This window comes from Eimeria tenella, genomic scaffold (assembly GCF_000499545.2).
Source record: "Eimeria tenella Houghton genomic scaffold, Eth_scaff3, whole genome shotgun sequence".
NCBI lineage: Eukaryota > Apicomplexa > Conoidasida > Eucoccidiorida > Eimeriidae > Eimeria > Eimeria tenella.
This window is the reverse complement of record NW_013542870.1, coordinates 384,424-404,259: the sequence shown is the minus strand read 5'-3', so window position 1 is coordinate 404,259 and position 19,836 is coordinate 384,424. Positions and strand designations below refer to the sequence as shown.

The 19,836-nt window shown below is 55.3% G+C and overlaps 5 protein-coding genes across 5 annotated transcripts; 3 read left to right on the top strand and 2 right to left on the bottom strand.

The window, feature by feature from the left end:
• Positions 1 to 364: 364 nt before the first annotated feature.
• Positions 365 to 4,104, top strand: ETH_00019530 (uncharacterized protein; the record flags this gene model as incomplete). Its single annotated transcript, XM_013375766.1, has 4 exons — positions 365 to 532; positions 1,050 to 1,839; positions 2,195 to 2,312; positions 2,487 to 4,104. 4 exons carry the CDS (start codon positions 365 to 367, stop codon positions 4,102 to 4,104), a joined length of 2,694 nt encoding a protein of 897 aa, XP_013231220.1.
• Positions 4,105 to 5,935: 1,831 nt separating this feature from the next.
• On the bottom strand, positions 5,936 to 6,259 carry ETH_00019525 (uncharacterized protein; the record flags this gene model as incomplete). The annotated part of the gene is made up of 1 exon (XM_013375765.1): positions 5,936 to 6,259. The coding sequence occupies one exon, from the start codon at positions 6,257 to 6,259 to the stop codon at positions 5,936 to 5,938; it is 324 nt and encodes a 107-aa protein (XP_013231219.1).
• Positions 6,260 to 6,362: 103 nt separating this feature from the next.
• Positions 6,363 to 10,706, top strand: ETH_00019520 (uncharacterized protein; the record flags this gene model as incomplete). The annotated part of the gene is made up of 3 exons (XM_013375764.1): positions 6,363 to 8,642; positions 9,001 to 10,197; positions 10,296 to 10,706. 3 exons carry the CDS (start codon positions 6,363 to 6,365, stop codon positions 10,704 to 10,706), a joined length of 3,888 nt encoding a protein of 1,295 aa, XP_013231218.1.
• Positions 10,707 to 12,017: 1,311 nt separating this feature from the next.
• On the bottom strand, positions 12,018 to 12,884 carry ETH_00019515 (uncharacterized protein; the record flags this gene model as incomplete). Its single annotated transcript, XM_013375763.1, has 1 exon — positions 12,018 to 12,884. The coding sequence occupies one exon, from the start codon at positions 12,882 to 12,884 to the stop codon at positions 12,018 to 12,020; it is 867 nt and encodes a 288-aa protein (XP_013231217.1).
• An 885-nt stretch (positions 12,885 to 13,769) lies between these two features.
• On the top strand, positions 13,770 to 17,979 carry ETH_00019510 (Organellar heat shock protein; the record flags this gene model as incomplete). Its single annotated transcript, XM_013375762.1, has 7 exons — positions 13,770 to 13,915; positions 14,556 to 14,919; positions 15,152 to 15,290; positions 15,658 to 16,466; positions 16,798 to 17,154; positions 17,526 to 17,678; positions 17,911 to 17,979. 7 exons carry the CDS (start codon positions 13,770 to 13,772, stop codon positions 17,977 to 17,979), a joined length of 2,037 nt encoding a protein of 678 aa, XP_013231216.1.
• Between the last annotated feature and the right edge of the window lie 1,857 nt (positions 17,980 to 19,836).

Genomic DNA, 19,836 nt, shown 5'->3' with positions numbered 1-19,836 from the left:
CCCAACCGATGCCCAGGACTTCACTTTGAGGCCCCATGACCAGCCCATGGACCTGACTCGGGTCCAGGCCCCGAAACAGCCCCCAAGGAGTCTTCTTGAGCTTTTTTCGGTTGTCCTTTTCAAGTTTTCAAGATACTCAGGGCTTTACCAACCTGCAGGGGCCCCAGAGCCGTGCAGCGCAGAGGTCGCAGGGCCCCGTTGACAACTGGCGCCCTTCTTTCCTGTCGAAGGCCCCAACGGGGACCGCCAGGGGGCCGCTGGACCCCCAGGGGCCCTTACCCACTCGGGGGCCCTTCTTGCAGCTGAAGATGGCCGACCAGGGCCTCCAGGGCTTCACACGAGCAATAGGGGCCCCTGGGGCCCCATGAGACACAAAGGGGCCTCAACACCTCCGGGGGACCCCCAAGGGGGCCCCCGTTGCTCCTTTTGTAAGTGGAGCAGCAGGGATGCAAGAGGTCACCCTCTGAGGGCTCAGGCGAAAGACAGACACTCCAGACAAAGCAGAGGTCACCTGCTGCTGGTGGCGCTTCTGGTGCTGCTGGCAATACTGATGTTGCGACCTGACAGTTGCAGAATTTGCGCTTGCCTACACCCTGTCAAAGCTATTAAGGCGGGAATTCCAGGCAGGTTCCGTCGAGGGAACCTCTGGCCACGGGTTAGACTACACTGCCGCCGCTACCGTGCTGCTGCTGTTGCTCTGGGTGATGCTGCTGCTGCTATAGTGTTGCTGATGACGCTTCCGTAACTGCTGTCATTGCTACTTAGTGGCATGCTGGGCCGTCAGGCTGGTTGAAAAAAGCTGGCCGTTGTTGTTCGCGGCATTGCCAGTACCGGGAACAGCAGCAGCACCAACAACAGCAGCAACAACAGCCGCAACAGCAGCATCATCAACACCAGCATGTTGAATGGGCTAAAAAAGCCAAAAGAAGAGGGCTAGAGGATATGGGGTTTCGTTGCACGCCTTGGGCTGCAGCTGCAGCCTGCTGAGGGTGCCACTGTTGCTATGCACTGCTGTTGCTGTTGCTGCTGCTGCTGCGGGTTCCTTTTAGGCCCCAGTATTTGTGGAGACGGGGGAAAGCGAAACGGCAGAAGAGGAAGAGGAAGAAGGCGACGAGGGCAAAGAGAAAGGGACGGAAAAAGAGGCAGATGAGGAAACCGAAAAAGGGGCCAAAGGAGATGAAAAGGGGGGGAAGGGGGGTCCAGAGGGTTCCAAAGAAACTGGCGAGGACGGAGAAGATGGCGAGGCAGCAGACACGGAAGACAGCAACGGGGGCAGTGCAAGCGGCATCAGCCACCAAAAGGACGACGACGCTGACGAAGAAGCAGAAGAGGAAGAGGGTGCAGAAGCAAAATCAGCAAAAGGAGCCTCGGAAGCCACAGAAGCGCGAGGCCGTCCAGAGCAAGAAGGCAAAGGTGATGGAGAAGATGCAGCAGGCAGCCACAAGCCAAACGATGCAGACCACGATGAGGTAGGCAGCAAGGACGGGGAAACAGAAGCAGAAGAACCCCATGAGGAAGGAGGCCACGGCGACAGTCAGAAGAGCCCGCACAAAGACAAAGACACAGGGGAGGCGCCAAATCCAGACAAAGATGAAGACGCGGACGGTGAAGAAGAGGCAAAGGCAGAAAAAGGCAAAGACGAAGAAGATGAAGGCAAAGGCAACGATAAAGATAGAGGCGAAGAGGACGGAAAGGGAAAAGATAAGGACGAGGACGAGGACAAGGACAAAGACAAGGACAAGGACAAGGAAAAGGACAAGGAAGAAGACAAAGACGGAGATGACAAAAAAGAGGAGAGAAACGAAGAAGAATCCCCTGGAGGTGACTCCAACAAGCCAGGTTCGCTTGCACGTGCTCATTCGTTTTGCTGTTGCTGCTGCTGACTCTTCTGCTGCTGCTGCTTCTTCCTGTGGCTGTCCAGCCTACAGCCGCTGCATCTGCATGCCGACTTTGGGGCTGATTGGGCTACCGCTGCTCTTGTTGGCTCACGGAAGGTGAAAGTCAGTAGTGCTTTGATGAACAAATAAATTTGTGCAGTCGCATATTTCCGTCTCTTATGTTGTCACAACTGCTGCTGGTGCTGCTGGTGCTGCTGGTGCTGCTGGTGCTGCTGATGCAGTTCGGTTTTTAATGCGCAAAGGTACAGGACACCCCGTGGGTTGGGTTTCGAGCTGGTTGGCTGCTGGCTTTGCAGAGAAGCCTGAGGACGATGAAGATGACCCACTAGGCCCTGGTGGGGACACGCCAGAGGAAAAAGAAGAGGCAAGGAGAAAAGAGAGAGAGCAGCTAGCCAAAGAATGCCAGCCTGACAAGTAACTCACAACGACTCATGCTGCTGCTCTCGTTCATGGTGTTTCTGCTGCTCAAGGGGGGCACCTGCTGGTGTGGTGTCGCGTACCTGTGGTAGCTGCTGCTGCTGCTCAAAGTCGGTAGACGTTCTGCGTGCTGGCATGCAACTGATGATGCGGGCGCTGCCGTTGTTACAGGGAGAAGCAGGATAAAGAAATGCAGAAACAAGCGGCGGAGGCTACTCACGGGGGGGCAACGGAACACGCCGCACCAAGCTCTCCCTCGTCAACGGCAGCAGCAGCTGGAGCAGCAGGAGCAGCAGCAGCTGCAGCTGCAGCAGCAGGCAAAACCGAGAAGGCCAAGCATGCATCCCCAGTCCCCAACAGCAAGGAAGTGGAGAGCGACAGTTTACCTCCAGAGCTATTACAGAAGGTGCAACAGACCGCGGGAAGCCGCACTGCTGATGAGCAGCAAAAGCTGCTACGTGCTCTGCACATTGCCCATGCAGCAGCTCTGAAGCTGAAAAGCATGGGCAAAGAGCCAACTCCGGAGAATCTAGTAGAGGCGGGAGTCTCCTTAAAGACCCAAAAGATGATAGCTGACGCCCTGGCGGCGGGTCAAAAGCAGCCTCAACAGCAACAGCCAGGACAGCCACCAGCAACAGCGGGGGCCACGCCCTCTCAACAGCTGCCGCAGCAGCAACAGCAGCAACAGCAGCAACAGCAGCAACAGCAGCAGCAGCCACTAGTGCGCATCGGGTCCCTTGAATTGCAGACAGGTCACCTGTTGACCAACCCTCCTGGACTTCTGGCGCCCATCAATCCTGTGGCAGCAGTCCCAGGGTCCCCAGGGGCCCCGGGTGGCCCTAATGCAGCTCCTGGGGTCCTTGCTCTTCCGCATCCTGTGCTGAAAGGGGATGCTGGGGAGCCGTTGTACCAGCGGCTGGTTGAGAACACTCCCTTGATGTCTGAGGCGGAGCGCAAAGACCTGTGGGAAGAGATCAAAGTAGTGCGCCATGTGGCTAGAAAATTGGTGGAGAGGGGCCTGCCGCCCAGTGAGGAGAACCTGGAGAGGGCGGGGGTAACTAAGGCGAAGCAGAAGCGGCTGGCCTGGTTTTTGGGTCTCCCATTCGAGAACGAAGAGGATAAGCAGAAGCAGCGATGGGCCTTCAGCGGCAAACACAAATTCGTGCTTTGGGGGGTTCTGTGCTGCCTAGTAGTAGCAGCAGCAGCCTCTGTGTACTGGTTCAGGAAGAAAGTGAGGAGGAGTTTGAAGCGCATGCGGCACCTTTACAAAGACGCCTATTTGCACCGGCTGCAGCGAGAAGCCGAGCACATCAGGCGACACAGGGAGCAGCGGCATCTGCATCGAGAGGCCACGGACACCACCGGGAGAGGCGACAGCCTGAAAGTGCTAAAGCTTAGGACAGGCCTCACTTCTCTGAACTCCCAGCAAACCGGCGAGCCCGGTGTGAGACTGCAATCGACGCAAACCAACTCTAAGAAACACCTCAGGGGATTCACACTCAACGGACACCTTTTGAACAATACTGAAAGCCTAGAAGAGCGTCCCAGCGCCGCTCCAAGCAGGGGCCGTACTTCCACTCGGCAGGGGGAGACTGTCAGAGAGGGGCTTGACACGGCGGAGCCCACGAACAGGGACCGCCAAAGAGTTCCTTCGGTGACGTCAGCTCAGCTCTCCATGCAGGTCAGGATGGACACAACAGAAACAAGGACCATGTCGGGAGAACGGAGCGAGGCCCAGAGGCCCTTGATCGGAAGGAGTAGCAGGCACCAGTTTCAGGACCGCCAATAGGGCATCATTGGTACCCTTGACGGCTTCTCGAAGGAACTCGGCTCGTGGCATTTGCTGGTGGGACAGCGCAAGCTAAGAAGAAGCCCTAGCGAAGACATTACTATCGTTCCACTGACCGTGTAGCCGCTTCTTCGCCCGCAGCAGCGGCCACTGCAACGGCAGTAGCAGCAGCAGCAGTAGTAGCAGCCATTGGAGATACCCGAGCTGAATGGGCTAAAGGCTAACCTACGCCCTGAAGAGGAGAAGAGGAAGACAGAGCTTCTTTTCTGCTACCTCTGTGCGGCGCGCATCACCTTCTGTGTGTTTTGATATATGTCAATGTTCTGTTTGACATAAGTTAACGAACGCGAATCCTTTCCTAGCTTTCAGCCTAAATAGCCAGCTAGGCAACAGCGAAGCAACTAGCTAGCCAGCTTAAATAATCAAAATGCCAGTCAAACGACTTGACCATTAACCGTCTAACGCGGAGAATAAATAGCCAGTGTCACCGCTGGCAACTCGTGGTCTCAAGGAAGCGAACTGCATCGGGAAGAACAGAGAAGGCATCCTGATGAAAGGCAAAATGCCAGGGCTTCCAGCAAACTGGAGCAAATTGATATTTTATTGGTGGGAGGCGGTTATATGATCAGTCTGTGTGCAGAGGCAGCCATTGAAACGTGACTTCAGTGAGTTCTGCTGTAATCTCTAGGCTTTCTTATCTGTCCATGGACCTTCTGCGTGCCTAACCGCGCAAGAATCGCTCAGACTCACAAGGTATACCTGCTAAGCTAGCTGTACACCCCACTGCTGCATACGAGCTCACACTAGACCCCGTAGCCTTGCATCTACTAGTGTATCGCCACGCGAATGGAACTGCATGCGTTATTCAGCAAGGATGAAACTTAGGCCTCCACTGGTGGTTCACGCTGCACTCAGAGAAGCCAGTCACTGTGCATCAATCTGGCCTGCTGGCAGGGCCCACAGCACTGCTGCGGCCATGCACACACTATCGACGAGTTAACCCAAAGTCTGTTCTACCGACAAACATGTGCAAAAGGAAGGAGGCAAGGGGCTGTGGAGGAGGCGCGCTGTAGCGGTGTTGCAACATATGCAATATGGCTGTTCTGTACTCGTGAGGTCCTCAAGGTACTGTGTGTGCAGCACCTTGAAAACGAAGCAGCCAGCGAGCGCTACATGCAGAAAATTTCCATTGCACGAGACCACCTTTAGAACATCTGAGAACAGCAGCACATACAGCCTAAAACCATGGCCTTGAGTACCGTGGCTCGTTTGAGTCTCATGGCCTTGAGTACCGTGGCTCGTTTGAGTCCACAGTTTAGGCTTTATCAGCAGCACATACAAACTGAGCTAGCGAGGCTGGGTAAATTTGTGTTGAGGAAATTCCAGCATATTTCTTGTGTTGCGCAGAGTTTGTGTAGACAGGGCAAACGGGGGATAGAATCTCCATGTGAGTGAAATACATTGCATTAAAGTACAAACTTGGCTTGCGAACAAGATAACAGACTTAGTGGGAACAGGACTTTGGTTGGGGTGTCCGTATTGTCACCACAGAGCCCAATAACCGGAGCCGCTTTTACAAGCACCTGAAATGCAGCAGCAACCTAAAACGTAGTCCACACTTGTCGCTCATTTATTTGCAATCATTTGACTACATTCTGAGCCACCTACAAAGGAAGCAAACCCTTAGCAAAGGTCGCACCATAGATCAACACACGGGGGCCCTTGGGGGCCCCAAGGGGCCCCTCATGGGCCCCCAACAGCTAGACTATCGGGGAGCATCCTTTTGTGATGGGGTATTATTTTGCTGCTGTGTTTGTTGCGTTTATCTATTTTATTGTCGCTGTGCAGCTTCCTTCGTGGAATCTGCAATTGTATCGTATTTCCGCAGTGTCTCTTGGCCCATAGGGTCTTCTGCAGTAACTTGTGGCGAGTAGGCAGCTCTGTAGATTCTTTTGAGAGGCCCGAGAAACGCAGGTCTGCCGAAGAACACAAGGGACTGTGCAGTGCATTTACACCCGTGCAGTGTATGTACACCAGGGGGACAGCCTTTGCTGCTCTCCCCGCGTCGGAGCTCGTCTCTCCCTCGGTCCTGAGGACAACTGGACCGCCCGCATTTCATATGCTTCTTGGCTTTATCTGCTTTTTGATCTGCCATTGGCTGTGTCTCTGCCCTCCTCTAGCCCTGGGTGCCTCTACTCCTGCCCCTGCTCGCGGCTGTGCCTCAAATTTCTCTGTTCACATTTCCGGTGCCCAGCTCAATGACAGAGCGAGTTCACTACAATCTGCGAGGCCCTCCCTGGTTAGTGGCCCCCCGAGTCTCATTAGGAGCGCCTGTGACTTGCAGCAATGCATCTATTGCACCGCATAAAAGGCGAAAGCGCCACCACCAGCAGCAACAACTGCAGCAGCGGCAGCAGCAGCAGCAACAGTGGCTGCTTCGAAAGGTGACGTCTGCTACAGGCTCCTCTGAGCTTACTGGGCGGCACTGCCCGTATAGCCTGAGGGGATCTAGACTTTGTCACTGCAGTTCTCGGCGTCTCGGGAAGACAGAGGACAAGCCGCCCGGTGGTGCTGCTGCTGCCGCTGCGCGCAACAGCAGCAGCAGCAGTACCAGCAGCAACAGCTTACGCAGCAGGAGCGACAACATCACAATCAGCAGCAGAAGCAGCAGCAGGAGCCAGAGAGGTAGCAGCAACAGTAGCAGTAGTAGTAGTAGCAGCGCCAGCAAGAGCAGCAGCAGCAGGCGGAGCCACGCGAATACCGCAAACAGCAGCAGCGGGAGCAACAGCGTCGACAGCACGAAACACTGCAGCACTGCCGTCATCCGTAGGGCCAACAGCAACAACAGCAGCAACGGCAGCAGCACCAGCAGCCGCAGTGCTTCTCCGACCTGTCCCTTGTGCAGAGGCTGCAGCATATTTCGTCATGGCTCACGTCTAGAGAGACGCGAGGCGCTGCTGCAGCTGCACGGTCTGGGAGCCTCGGGAGCCCCTGGCAGCCTTTCCGCAGCTCCTGCGGCTGCAGATGCCATGGGGGATAGCGCGCATGCCCTTTACAAGCAGAAGCAGCAGCATCGCGTGGCCTGCAGCAGCAGCACTAGCAGCCCACTAAAGCAGCTGCCGCAGCAGCAGCGAGCGTCAGAACAACGGCGTGAGATCGAGGCTCTGAGGCGCTGCCTGCTGAGCGGACTTATGCGCAAAGAGAGACAGCGCTACCGGTGCCCCTTTTGCTGCTGGCAAGAGAACGAAGCAGCAACAGCGGCGGCCGCTGCAGCTGCTAGCGGCGGCAGCACCTGCAGCAGCAGCAGCTGTTGCTTCGTTCCACGCAGAGGCATGGAAAGCCAGGCCTTGAAAGTGCAGCAGCAGTTGCAGCAGCTGCAAGTAATTGATCTGGAAAGCCTCGATGCGGAACAGCAGCAGCTGTTCTTTTTAAAGAAGGAGCCCTCTCCGCGCAGCAGCAGCAGCAGCAGCAAAAGCGGCAGCAGCACCTTCGACAGCAGCGGGACAGAAGCCCTACGTGTTGTTTGTGAAGGCTTTGACTGTCGCTCTCTCAGCAGCGAGGCCAAATGGGTGGTGGCAGAGCTGGTGAAGGACGGCTGCTTTATCAACACGGCCCTGCAGGCAGTTGCTGCAGTGCAGCAGCAGCAGCAGCAGCAGCCTACGGAACAAATGCAGGGACGAAGTCAAGGAAGGGAGGACTCGCGGCGCCAGCAGGAGCTGGCTGCGGCGAGAAATGCGTTCGCTGCTGCATGCGCAGCAGCAGCAGCAGACATGGAGGCGGAGGCTGTGAGCCAGCAGCTGCTGGATTTGGGGGCACTGCGGGCGCGGGAAGAAGCAGACAGCAGGAGAGACAGAGAGGCTCAGCAGCAGCAGCAGCAGCTCTTCAGCAGCGCACAGCCTCTCTGGGAGCAGCACGGCTGCCTCTGCTCGTTTCTCGAAGCCGCGAACCCGCCTTTATTTGAAGCCCTCACTAACAGCAGCAGCAGAAGGAACGGCAGCAGCAACAAAAAATGCAGAGATGCAGCAGCGGCCCAGGGCCGCGTGCTGCTGCAGCGGCTTTTCGATCTGCAGCAACAGCTTCTGCGGAACTACAGCTCTGCTGCGCCCCCTTTCATTTGCGGGGCTGATGAGGAGGCCTGGCGCCTTCTGAGGGCCTTACGGTCTGATGCCTGTGACAGAAAACTGTTAAACATTCACGACTGTCTTCTTTTGGCCTCGGCGGCCGCAGCTGCTGCAGCTGCGGCTGCAACAGCAGGCGGCCCCGCGGCGGCTGCAGCAGCTGCTGCACCAGCGGCACGCGGCAGGCGCGCGCGCACCAAGGCTCTGCCGCTGCTGCAGCACAGAGACCTGGAGGGGTCTCGAGATCCCCAGGGGCCTCAAGAAAGCCTTGAGCTCCAGGGGGACTGGGAGCAGCAGCAGTGGCCCCTGAGCCAGCAGCAGCAGGAGGCGCTGCTGCTGCTGCGGCAGCAGGCGTCAGTGCTGTCGGCTGCTGAGCTGCAGGTTGCTCTAGCTAAGGCGTACTTTGAAAACCAAGAGAAGGTGAGATTGCTGCTGCTGCCTCTGTTGCTGGTGGCTGCGCTGCCGCTCTACTTCAGCTGCAGCTTCTGACGCATGCTGCCGAATTGCTCTTTTTTCTTTAACGGCGCCTCCTAAATGCGCAATTCTTTGTCCTTCTCCATATATGTCTCTGTGCCCGTGTCTCGCGGTTTGCTTGCTTTTGCGTGTGTGCGTCTCTCGAGCTGTCCCCACCACATTCGCTTCTGGCCTTATCGCCTCTGGCACCGTCTGCCCTTCTACCCTCAAGGGCAAAAAAAGCAGCAGCTGCAGCAGCAACGACAGCAACAGCAGCAGGAGCAGCTAGGGAGCCAGTGGGTGTTTTGTGCTGATCGTTGTTCAGGCCTTGGTCGAGTCCGCTTTCTTTTCTAATTTGGGGTCCCTTGCAGCGCCATCGTTACTGCTGCAGCAGCGGCAGGAGCTCCTGTTGCTGCTGGGCTGGTGGTTGCGCCTAAGTGCCTTTCTCTCCAGCACGGCAGCGCAGCTGCAGCAGCTACTGCTGCTGCAGCAGGACACATTTGAAAACTCCCGCCGCCAAGTGAAGCAGCAAGTGGGCGCTTCAGTCTCACCTGGCCAGCGGTGTGAATCGCAGCAGCAGCAGGTGGTCTCACTTGCTGATTTGATGCTGCGCCCACACCCAACGCGCGGGTCTTCTTTCGTACAGTTGCTGCTGCTGCATCCCAGGGACAGCACTGCTGCTGCGGCAGTGGCAGCTGCAGCAGAGGAGGCAGGGGCGCAGCTGGAATCTTCGCCGCAGTCTCAGCAGCACACCGATAAAGCAACTGCAACAGCAGCAGCGCCTGCAGTAGCGGCAGCAATGGGAGCTGAAGAAATCGCAAGCGATGTGAAGGGGACCTCAAGGAACAGTGAGAACAGAAGCAACAGCAGCAGCAGCACTACGCCGAGAAAAATGCAAATGAAGGAGGTCATCGACCTTTGTAGCAGCAGCAGCATCAGCCCTAGTAGCTGCAGCCGTAGCAGCTGTGACGAGGTTCAGATCGACCAGTGCGTCTCTCGGCCTCTTCGGCCGCGCAGCACAGAGGAAACCTCGAAGCACCTGCACGCTGCCTCTCGCCGTCGTCTCCGCAGCAGCAACAGCAGCGACATTAAGAGCAGCAACTACAGGAGTAGTGGCAGTGCCAGCAGGAGCAGATTGGAAGCTTTTGCGTGGTGCTTCCCTTGTTCGACAGCTGAACATTTGGCTGCTCGCCTCCTCAGTGTTTCCTCCGACCCTTTCTTATTTTCGTCCCTGGACTGCTGTTGCTGTTGGGACGTCCGCCTGCCGGAGCACCCAGGACTGCGGGGCCTCCGCGCGGCCTGCAAGGCCCTTCTTCCCTGGCAGCTGCAGCAGCAGCCGCAGCAGCAGCAGGAGCTATGTGCCTACGAGGTGTTGTCCCGCCTCTGGCGGCTTACTGCCGACCCGCTGGCTGGGCAGAGCTGTTCGCCTAGGGTGCGGCAGCAAGAGGAGCAAGTAGAGGCGTCGGGGTCACCTGGGGGCTCTCAAGGGGCCTCTGAGGAAAGTGGCTGTTGGACTGTGGGGGTAAGGCCTGCTCGTAGCTGCTAGGCACTCGCGGCAATACCCTCGAGGCTAGCCGCGATTGTTTTTTTTGCTGCAGTCGTTTGTGTCTGCCGCTTCAGGAGCTCCCGGCCCTCGTTGCTGCGGGCCTGTGGCTACCAGCGCTAGCGTTTGTGGGGCCCAAACAGCAGCAGCAGCAGCAGCAGCAGAAACCAGAGCAGCAGCAGCGACTTAGAGACCGCACACTGTGGGGAAGGCGGCAGCTGGTGCATCTTGCCTCCCAGCTGCTGCCCCAGACCTCGAGTGCCGCTAGCAGCGCTCATGCTTCACCCGACAAACACCCGTACAGCAGCAACGGCAGTAACAGCAGCAGTAGTTGCCCCAGCAGCAAAAGCACCAGCAGCGAGTCAGGTGAGAGTTTGTTTGTTTACCGGTGGCTCCGTGGCGCCATCAAGGCGGTGGAAGAGGCCACCGAAATCGCGTTTTTGTCGGAAGCCCCAAATGATGCCAATGAGGAACTCGTAATAGCATAAGAGACCAAACGCGCGTGCAAACAAGCATACGTGCAACCGAGCAAAATGCATGCAGACTTGACTGTGAAAGCAAAAGAGCCGAACACCAAAAGCAGCAGATCATGCAGCAGTAAGCCGCATCTACGCGGCAGCGAGCAGCGACCATGGCACTTTATGTGTGTCTCAGCTCCCCAAACGTAGGGAGGCGCTGTTGCGCATGCCCAGGTGTAGGCCATTAGAGACCGCGGGGCTACTTGTATGTGGAGCCCCAGCGGCCTTGGCCTCCCTTGTTGCCTCGACGCTTTCGAGGCCCTGGCCTGCTCCCAGGCCCCTTTTTGGCCTCCTACGGGGGCCTTTCGGGTGTGCTTCGGCCCCCAGTGGGACCCTGTGCGCCCTACCTTCGCAGCGAGTGGTAGTGGGTAGTTTGTGCCTGGCGGCGCCACATTGTTTGCCAAATAACTGCCTCGACGAGAAGTCGAACTTCGTTCAATAACGAACTCCGTTTCTCTCTTTGCCGTCTCTTTCGGCTTTTGCCTCTCCGTCAATTTTCGACGCACTGTTTATTTCCTCCTCAACGCCCGCTTGCAGCCTCCCTTGTTTCTCATCGCACAGATCCAATTTTAGTTTTTTTCAGCCTCTACTGTTCTATTCTATACCAGCTGGTCTGCGCCCATTGCCTATTTTTGCTGCATCCTGTTCCTCCAACTTATTTGCTTCGTCCGCCCCTCCCCGTTGTTACCTTTGTTCTCCCGTTGCCTTTTTGGACATCTTCTACCTTTCTTACTGCATACTAGTTCCGCATTCTACAACTGACTAAAATGAATTGGCACTCTGTCTCGCGGCCCGCTCCTGTCTTTTTCACTCTGTGCAATTTGCCGTGCCTCTGTTTCTGCGCCTGTGCGTCAAGGATAAATCTAAAGAGCATTGTCGTATAGCAAAAAAATGGCCACGACGGCCCGCGGGGACTGATTATAAGCCCCAACACAGTCTCACTTCCCTTACCTCTGTCCACTTCTGTGTTGTTTTATTTGCTTGTTTCTCGTGCTGCATCTGTGCTGGTGCAGCAGCTGCGCTGCTCCAACACCTACGCCGCTACTGCAGCTACGCTGCTGCTGTGGCTATGCTGCTGCTGCAGCAGTGCCGCCGATGCAGCTGTGATGCTGCTGCTGCATCTGTGCAGCCGCTGCAGCTGTGATGCTGCTGCTGCATCTGTGCAGCCGCTGCAGCAGTGCTGCTAATGCCGCTATGCTGCCGCTGCTGTAGCCACACAGCTGCTGTTGCAGGCTTGTTCCCCGTTCGCCTTGTATGTTGTTATCCCTCGGCCGGCGTCTCCTAGCGTTGGAAGAGACGATTGCACTTTATGCACTGGTGTCTTGTCTTGTAATTGAGGGCCCCACACTTCCAGCAGCTCCAGTAGAGGTGGGGGTGAGTCTTGGGGGTCACCCGGGTGCCCCTGTCCCCCTGCGAGCCCCCACTGACGCTCAGCATGGCCCCCCCAGGGCCTCCCGCAGCCGTTGCTGCTGCTGCCGCTGCCGAAACAGCAGCAGCAGCAGCAGCAGGCATGGATTCCCCCTCCGGTACAAATGTATAGTTGCCACAAGATAGCCCAAACGCCTTCCTGTAGTTCTGTAAGTCAAACATGGAGCCCTGCAGACTGTGAGGGGCCCCCAGAGGGACCCCACTACCGCTGCCTGCCTCAGAAGTAAACGTCCTGCTAGCTTTGTCAAATATGACGATCTTGTCGTCTGACTGGGAGTCGCCTGTCGCTGCCACTGCTGCCGCCCTTGGAGCAGCTGCTGCAGCAGCACCAACCGGAGCGGCGGCGCTCTGATCCGAAGAAGTCGATATGTGTTTCCCCTTTTTCTTATTTTTACTTTTGTGTTTTTTCTTGCCTTTCTTTTTGCTTCTCCTGTGGCCGTCACTTGAGGACGAGTCACTTGAACTAGGGGACAAAGAGCGGGATCGGCTGCGTCTCTTCTTCCTCTTCTTCTTCTTCCTCTCAGTGGACGAGTCGGACGAACTGTCTGAGGAAGCTTCCCTTGGAAGCCTTTCTAGGGCCTCGAGCAAAGGGGGCCCCAAAGGGCGTGGCATTGGTGTGTACTCAGGGGACCCACGGCGGATGTGGATGGGCGAGCCATCCTCTCCAAAGTTCTGCAGGGCCTCCCGGGGGCCCCTCCATCCTTTCCGTCGTCGGACCATTGGTCAACACCCGTGGATGATACGGGGCACCGGAGGGAGGCCCAGAGACTACGCAGATATATGGGGGTCCGCAGGGGACCCCCGGGGGTCCCTCAGAATGACTGGGACAGAGGATCCCCCAACACGCTAAGCCCAGACGATGAGCAGGCCAAGCAGCCTAATGCCTGGGAGACAAAGATGGAAAAGACCTGTTAGGTAAACTTGCTGCAGAGGACGAACCAAAAAAGCAAAATGGGTCCCCTGTGTACGGATGCCGTCGCGGGCCTCGTTCGACCAGAACCATTCGCCCGTGTCGAGCTGCTTGCAAATTCGCCAAACACACAAAATACAAAGAAATACGGCAAATATAGGAGCGAAGGCCCCCAGAGTCTTGCAGGGGCCCCCTGACGGCCAAGCGGCCGGGCACACGATCACGGGCGTTCAGTACATACTTCTTGCCCTCAGTACGTGAATGAAACAAAAGATGAGGCTGAACACGCTTCTGTCAAAAAAAAATAACGAAAGGGAAGGAACAAGCAGCGGAACGTCTTACTTCGGTGCGGTCTGTGGGGCTGCTGGGCAGCTACGCTTGGGTCTGCCGGGAGTGGGGAGGGTCTGCCGTGAGGTCTTTTTCTCAGTATCTCGATTCATTCTCGCCGTGAAAAACATGAGAAACAGAATAAAATTGTTTTATCGCTATATGTAAGCTGGAAAGCGCTTAAATAGAGTGGCGAAAGTCTCAGAAGCTGTGAGACCCTGCGTGCTCTCCACGCTGCGTGCAACGGAGCCTAGCGTAACCAAAAGGGGTAGCGTGTTGTCGGGAATTCCGACTTTTCTTGGTTTTCTGCATTTCTATTCAGTTGCTTCCAGTTTACTCAATTATATTTCGTGGTGTTTCCTCCGAAAATGCGGGGAGCAGTGGCACTCTCTGCCGCCAGGGCGCTGTGGGCGCGCAGCCGTGCCCCCGCAGGCCTCGTGGGCCCCCTAAGGAACAACGCGGTCTTTTCAGCTGTACGTACAGCGGCGGTTGGCACTCTGTCTTCGTTAGCAGGGTGAGAAATCTTCGCCGATCTACCAGAGGCGGGGGCCTCGAAGAGCCGCAGCGGGCCCCATACACTCGACCTTGTTGCAGCACCAGCATCCGGTGGCTGTAGCTTTCACTATCGCAGGAATTTCAAGCATGCGCTGATTAAATATTCATGGCCAGGGGGTTGGTTAGCCTTGCCCACTTGTGCATCCGCGGCGTCGCGCAGCTGTTGTTGGTCGCGATGCCGCGTCTCTGCTTTTCTGGCGCCTCCTGCCGGCCGTTTTGGCGTGTGTTGTTTCGTTTTGGCGTGTGTTGTTTCTGTATTGCTGTGATTATGCTTGAGGCCCTGAGTCTGGTGATGCAGCGCGGAGGTGCATCTGTGTACCCAGTGTGTGCTCTAGTCAGTGTGCCGCTGTGTTTGTGTGTATGGCGGTTTGCCTTCCTGCTGCCCTCGCTGCTGCTGAGTGTGCTGCTCTGGATCTTTCCTGACTTCAAACTGCTCTCACGGCGCTGCGCTGCGATCCGCACCGTAGCCCGAGTGCAGGAGTACTCTCGAGATGCCTCTCTCCAGTGCCGAAATAATTTGCACATTCCCTTGAACGGGCCAGCAGATTGGTAGCAGTGGGATTATATGCTGGATTTTCATTCCGTTGTGTTCTTCGCAGCCGGCGTGGCTTTAGCGGCGTACGGGGGGATGTTGTGGGTATCGATTTGGGCACAACAAACAGCTGCGTGGCCGTGATGGAGGGCTCTCAGCCGAAGGTGCTGGAGAACTCCGAAGGCATGAGGACAACTCCGTCGGTGGTGGCCTTCACAAAGGACGGCCAGAGGCTGGTGGGTGTGGTGGCGAAGCGGCAAGCCATCACCAATCCTGAAAATACCTTCTTCAGCACTAAGAGGCTCATCGGGAGGTCTTTTGACGAGGAGGCGATCGCAAAAGAGAGAAAGATTCTTCCCTATAAAGTCATCAGGGCAGACAATGGCGACGCGTGGGTTGAAGGCTGGGGCAAGAAGTATTCCCCCTCACAGGTGGGGCAACATGCTGTAGTGCTTAGGGTGTAGGGTGTGGGACTAGAGGGTAGGGTTTCGGGTTGGGGGACAGGGCTTGGAGCATACGAGTTGGAGAGTGGGCAAGAGCTGCGCAGTTAGGAGTGCAGTGGCAAGAGTCTTTGTTTCTGCTGCAGTTTCGCTGAGCTTGTGTTTGTGTGCTCTCTTTGCATCTCCATTGCTGCTGCTGTTTATCTTGCTGCGTTTTCTCCAGATCGGCGCCTTTGTGCTGATGAAGATGAAGGAGACTGCTGAGTCCTATTTGGGGCGCGATGTGAACCAAGCAGTTATCACAGTTCCAGCGTACTTCAACGACTCACAGAGACAGGCGACAAAAGACGCTGGGAAGATCGGTTCGTCTGCTGCAACGGGGACTTCCTTCAGCTGTTTCTAGTTGTCTTTTGTCTACTTTGTTCATGCATTTGGCAGTCTCGGAGACGGGTTTGCCGTTTGTTGTTCCTTTTTTTGGAACGCGATTGTGGTCCGCACGTGACTACCAGTGGCTGTGTTCTGGGCTTCACGTTTAGCCTCTTGCAGCCCAGTTCTTTTCTATTTGGAGTATGTGTGCTGTCTTTTTTTTCGTTTTCTTCTGCATCACTTTGCCAGTTTTGGCTTTGTTTGTGCCTTTGTGGTGCTTCCTGCGGCTGTGTCTGTTACCCCTACGCCCTGCTGTTTCTGCCTCGTTCAACCCCTCGCTTCTGTGTATGTATTGGGCCTCAGCGGGTTTGGACGTCCTCCGCATAATTAACGAGCCCACTGCGGCCGCCCTGGCGTACGGTATGGAGAAAGAAGACGGACGCACCATAGCTGTCTATGACTTAGGTGGCGGAACTTTCGACGTTTCAATCTTGGAGATATTGGGAGGAGTGTTTGAGGTGAAGGCGACCAATGGCAACACCAGCTTGGGAGGGGAGGATTTCGACCAGAAGGTGCTGCAGTTCCTGGTGAATGAGTTTAAGAAGAAAGAGGGCATTGATCTTAGCAAGGACCGGCTGGCTCTGCAGAGGCTACGCGAGGCTGCGGAAACGGCCAAAATCGAGCTGTCTTCGAAGCTTTCAACTGAGATCAACCTCCCCTTCATCACCGCCGACCAATCCGGTCCCAAACATCTGCAGGTCTCCCTCTCTCGTGCCCATCTCGAGGAGCTGGTTGGTGCACTGCTGCAACAAAGCATTGAGCCCTGCGAGAAATGCATAAGGGACGCAGGGGTGCAGAAGGCTGACCTGAGTGACGTCATTCTGGTGGGGGGGATGACCCGCATGCCCAAGGTTGCTGAGGTGGTGAAGAACATTTTCCACAAGGAGCCCTCTAAGGGCGTCAACCCGGATGAGGCTGTGGCGGCCGGCGCCGCAATACAGGCGGGAGTCCTAAAGGGCGAGATCAAGGACCTGCTGCTGCTCGATGTTTGCCCACTTTCTCTCGGCATTGAGACGCTTGGAGGCGTCTTCACGAGACTCATAAACCGCAACACCACCATTCCCACCAAAAAGAGCCAGATCTTCTCTACTGCCGCGGACAACCAAACGCAAGTTAGTAATTTAATGTGGTGCTGCTGCTTTTGATTTTGTGGTGGGGCTTGCCGTTGTTGACGAACTTTTCGCTGTTGGTGATGTTGGTTGCTACGGCGGCGCCTTCGTTCTTGCCTTTTGCTGTGCCATTGTGGTTGTTTGTACCTTACTTGCTCTGCTGCAGCTTCTAGTTGTTACTGCTGCTGTTGCGCATAATTGTGCTGCAAGCACTCTGGTTTCTGCTATATCTTCGTCAGCTGCTTACAGTGCATAGCAGTGCCTGCTGTTGCCAGCGCTTATCCCGCTGTTGCTGCAGTATGTATTCGTTGTACTGATATTGCTCTTGCCACAGGTGGGCATCAAGGTGTATCAGGGCGAGCGTGAAATGGCCTCTGCCAACAAACTGCTCGGTCAGTTTGATTTAGTGGGAATTCCCCCAGCTCCTCGCGGTGTCCCCCAGATTGAGGTTACCTTCGACGTGGACGCAAACGGCATTATGAACATCAGTGCAGTAGACAAATCAACAGGCAAGCGGCAGCAGATTACGATTCAGAGTAGTGGAGGACTCAGCGAGGCACAGATTAAGCAGATGGTGGAAGACGCGGAGAGGTTCAAAGACGAAGATCAGAGGCAGAAGGACTTAGTTGCCGCGAAGAATGAAGCGGAGACTCTCGTCTACTCAGTGGAGAAGCAGATCAGTGACCTGAAAGTGCGCACACGAGCTGTCACTGCAGAAATGAGGCGTCACCCACGGACGCAGGAACTGAATACGGATACCAATATAGACGAACATGGGACGAAACACACTAGTGCCACGGGGAGCCCAAGCAGAGAAGGAAGAACAATTTGCATTCTGCTCCTGGGTTTTGCTCCCATTGTTTTGCCACCTGGTTTTGTTTATTGGCAATGTCTGTGCCACGCCTTTTCGTGTGTTAATTTTTGCCTGACCTGTTTGCGTCCTTGACAGTTTATCGTGTAGACGGTGAACTGTTCCTTCCCATTATTCTCAGTCATATGCTTGGAAAGCTTAGCTTCGTTTCAGTGTATTCTCCCCGCACCGTCTGTTGAATGTGCTGACAGGACAAAATATCTGCTGAGGACAAAACCGATCTAGAGAGTCGCATTCAGGAGTTGCGCTCCGCCCTGGTCGAGGGCGAGCTGGAGACAATTCGTTCTCGCGTAAAGGCTCTACAGGAACTCTCGTGGAAAGTCTCACAGCAAGCCTACAGCCAGGTATCACGCCTCTCCGGCAATGGCTCCGTTCTAAGCTGTTGCTCATAGTCTAGGCTTATTGCTTTCCGTGCACTAAAGCATGCGCATTGACGAATGTATACAGGTTTTTAGAGAACCGGCAGGTATTTTGTTGGTCTCAGCGAATGGGTGTGGAATGCAGAGCCACCGCTGTAGCATCAGTTGCTGCAGCGCTCCAACTACTTTTGCTTTGGTTCGCTTGTATTTTTGTCAGAGTAACAACACATCTGCTGACGGCGACAGCAGCAGCACGAGCAGCGGTGACAGCAGCAGCAAGCCGTGAGACTGGCAACAGAAACGGCTTCCACTGCTGCAGCGATGGATGAAAGAATGAACATCTAAAGGTTGGATGGGAGGCAGGTCGCTGTCACCGGGCCTCTCAGCTTCTGAATCGGGACATCTATTACTTCGAGTTTCCTAGTGGCACATTCAGCAAAGAGCAGCAGATTTTGTTTTCTCTCATTCGACCTCCTGCCTCAACTTACGCTGTTGCTGGTTCCGCCTGCCTCTGATATGGCCTCGCCGTGGCCCGCTACTGCTGTCTTCATTTGTCTTTGTCGTCGTTTCGCTGCCCATCTCTTTGTCTTTATCCTTCTGGGGCTTTTGTTGTCTACGGCGTTTCTGTTGGGAGCTCAAGGAGGCGTACAAGAATAGGAGAGAGAAATGAGACGAAAATGAACACAACGCGCTTGCTTATGAATGCACAGCCAGCCGGATAAGCAAGACGCCCACAGAATGCGCCAGTAGTGACCCGATCCCGTTGTTACGGAATTTGCGGTAGCTGCAGCAGCAGTAGCTGCTACTGCAGCAGTTGCTGTTGGCAGGAGTGTTGGTGGTAGTTGGCAAAGGAGTCTGCCCTTACTTGTGAAGACCGTGTCGGCGATTGATGCCGTTTTTCGCATATGGTTTTCTTTTGACAAATGCAAAATTAGTTAGACCCAAATGTACTATTTTTATTTAAACAATACTGAGCAGGGAGCCGTCATGAATTCCAACAGCCCAGTAGCTAATGGTAGTCGAGTTTAGATTTTAGACGCGGAAGGCGATCAGAGACAGTTGACTGATACTAAGCCGAAGCAACGCGCTATTGAGGAGGCAGTTGCTTAAGCAGTGCTGTGTACACCATGGAGAGTTCCCTCGAGGTTATTTACCTAGAGGCTACACTGAGCTGCTCGAATAGACTACCTTCAGTGTGGCGACACCGAGCCCTATCAGTGATGTGTCCGGCTCCACTTGGCATTCCGGGATAGAGGAGACGAGCAGAAGTACTGGATGGAGAAGAGCTTAAGAGTACACTGTCATTTGCAGAGGGCTCTAGATGCGCCTTGCAGCTAGAGCAAAGAGCGTTCGTGTTATCTCTGTCTTATTCAATAACCGCCTGTGGCTTAAAACTGAGAGGGGAAGGGAACGAATAACTGTATGCCTAGAAGATACAGGACCAAGCGTTTTTTGCGGACTACGGATATAAGGTGGAAGGCCGCAGAGAAAAAGCAGCAGGCATACCACAGGGTCAGCGTGCTTAGCTAAATTGTTGCGGTGAGCAGCCCGGGAAGCTGCCTGTTGTGTTAACACTTGCTTGCCACGCTGAGTGTTTTTTCGCTAGTCCCGGATTACAAAACAAGCAAATTGTTTTGACGGTTGGTTTGGATCTAAGTGCCTTGCAATCGTCTCCCGCAAGGTAGGCTAAGCAAGGACTGGTTAACAAAGTTTCACGCTGAGGTGCAAGCAAAGGCAGGGGACCACAAGGAAGACAAATGCTGCCCTCACATCGGAGCCACGAAACTCCAAAATACCAGCATAGGGAAAGAGTAACAGAGCGACACGCAACACAGAGACACAAGTGAGAAAGCCATGTCAAACAAAGACGCACTGGAGACAAGCTTGGCATGCAACGAGCTTGTGACTGCATAGTTGTGATAAAACGATGGAGGCAAACAGAACGGACAATCAGAAGAGGCCCCCTAACGCTGAAAATGCACTTTTTTGCTCCCCCGTTTCGCTGCGCATCTGCAGGCTTAATATTTCCTGCGAATACACTACAAAAACCGTCCCCTCCTTCCCCGCTTTGAGCCCTACTCGGAATATTTCTACAAGTGTGGTCAACTGCCGTGTAGACGCAGCTTCCGGCTGCCGGGGTGTG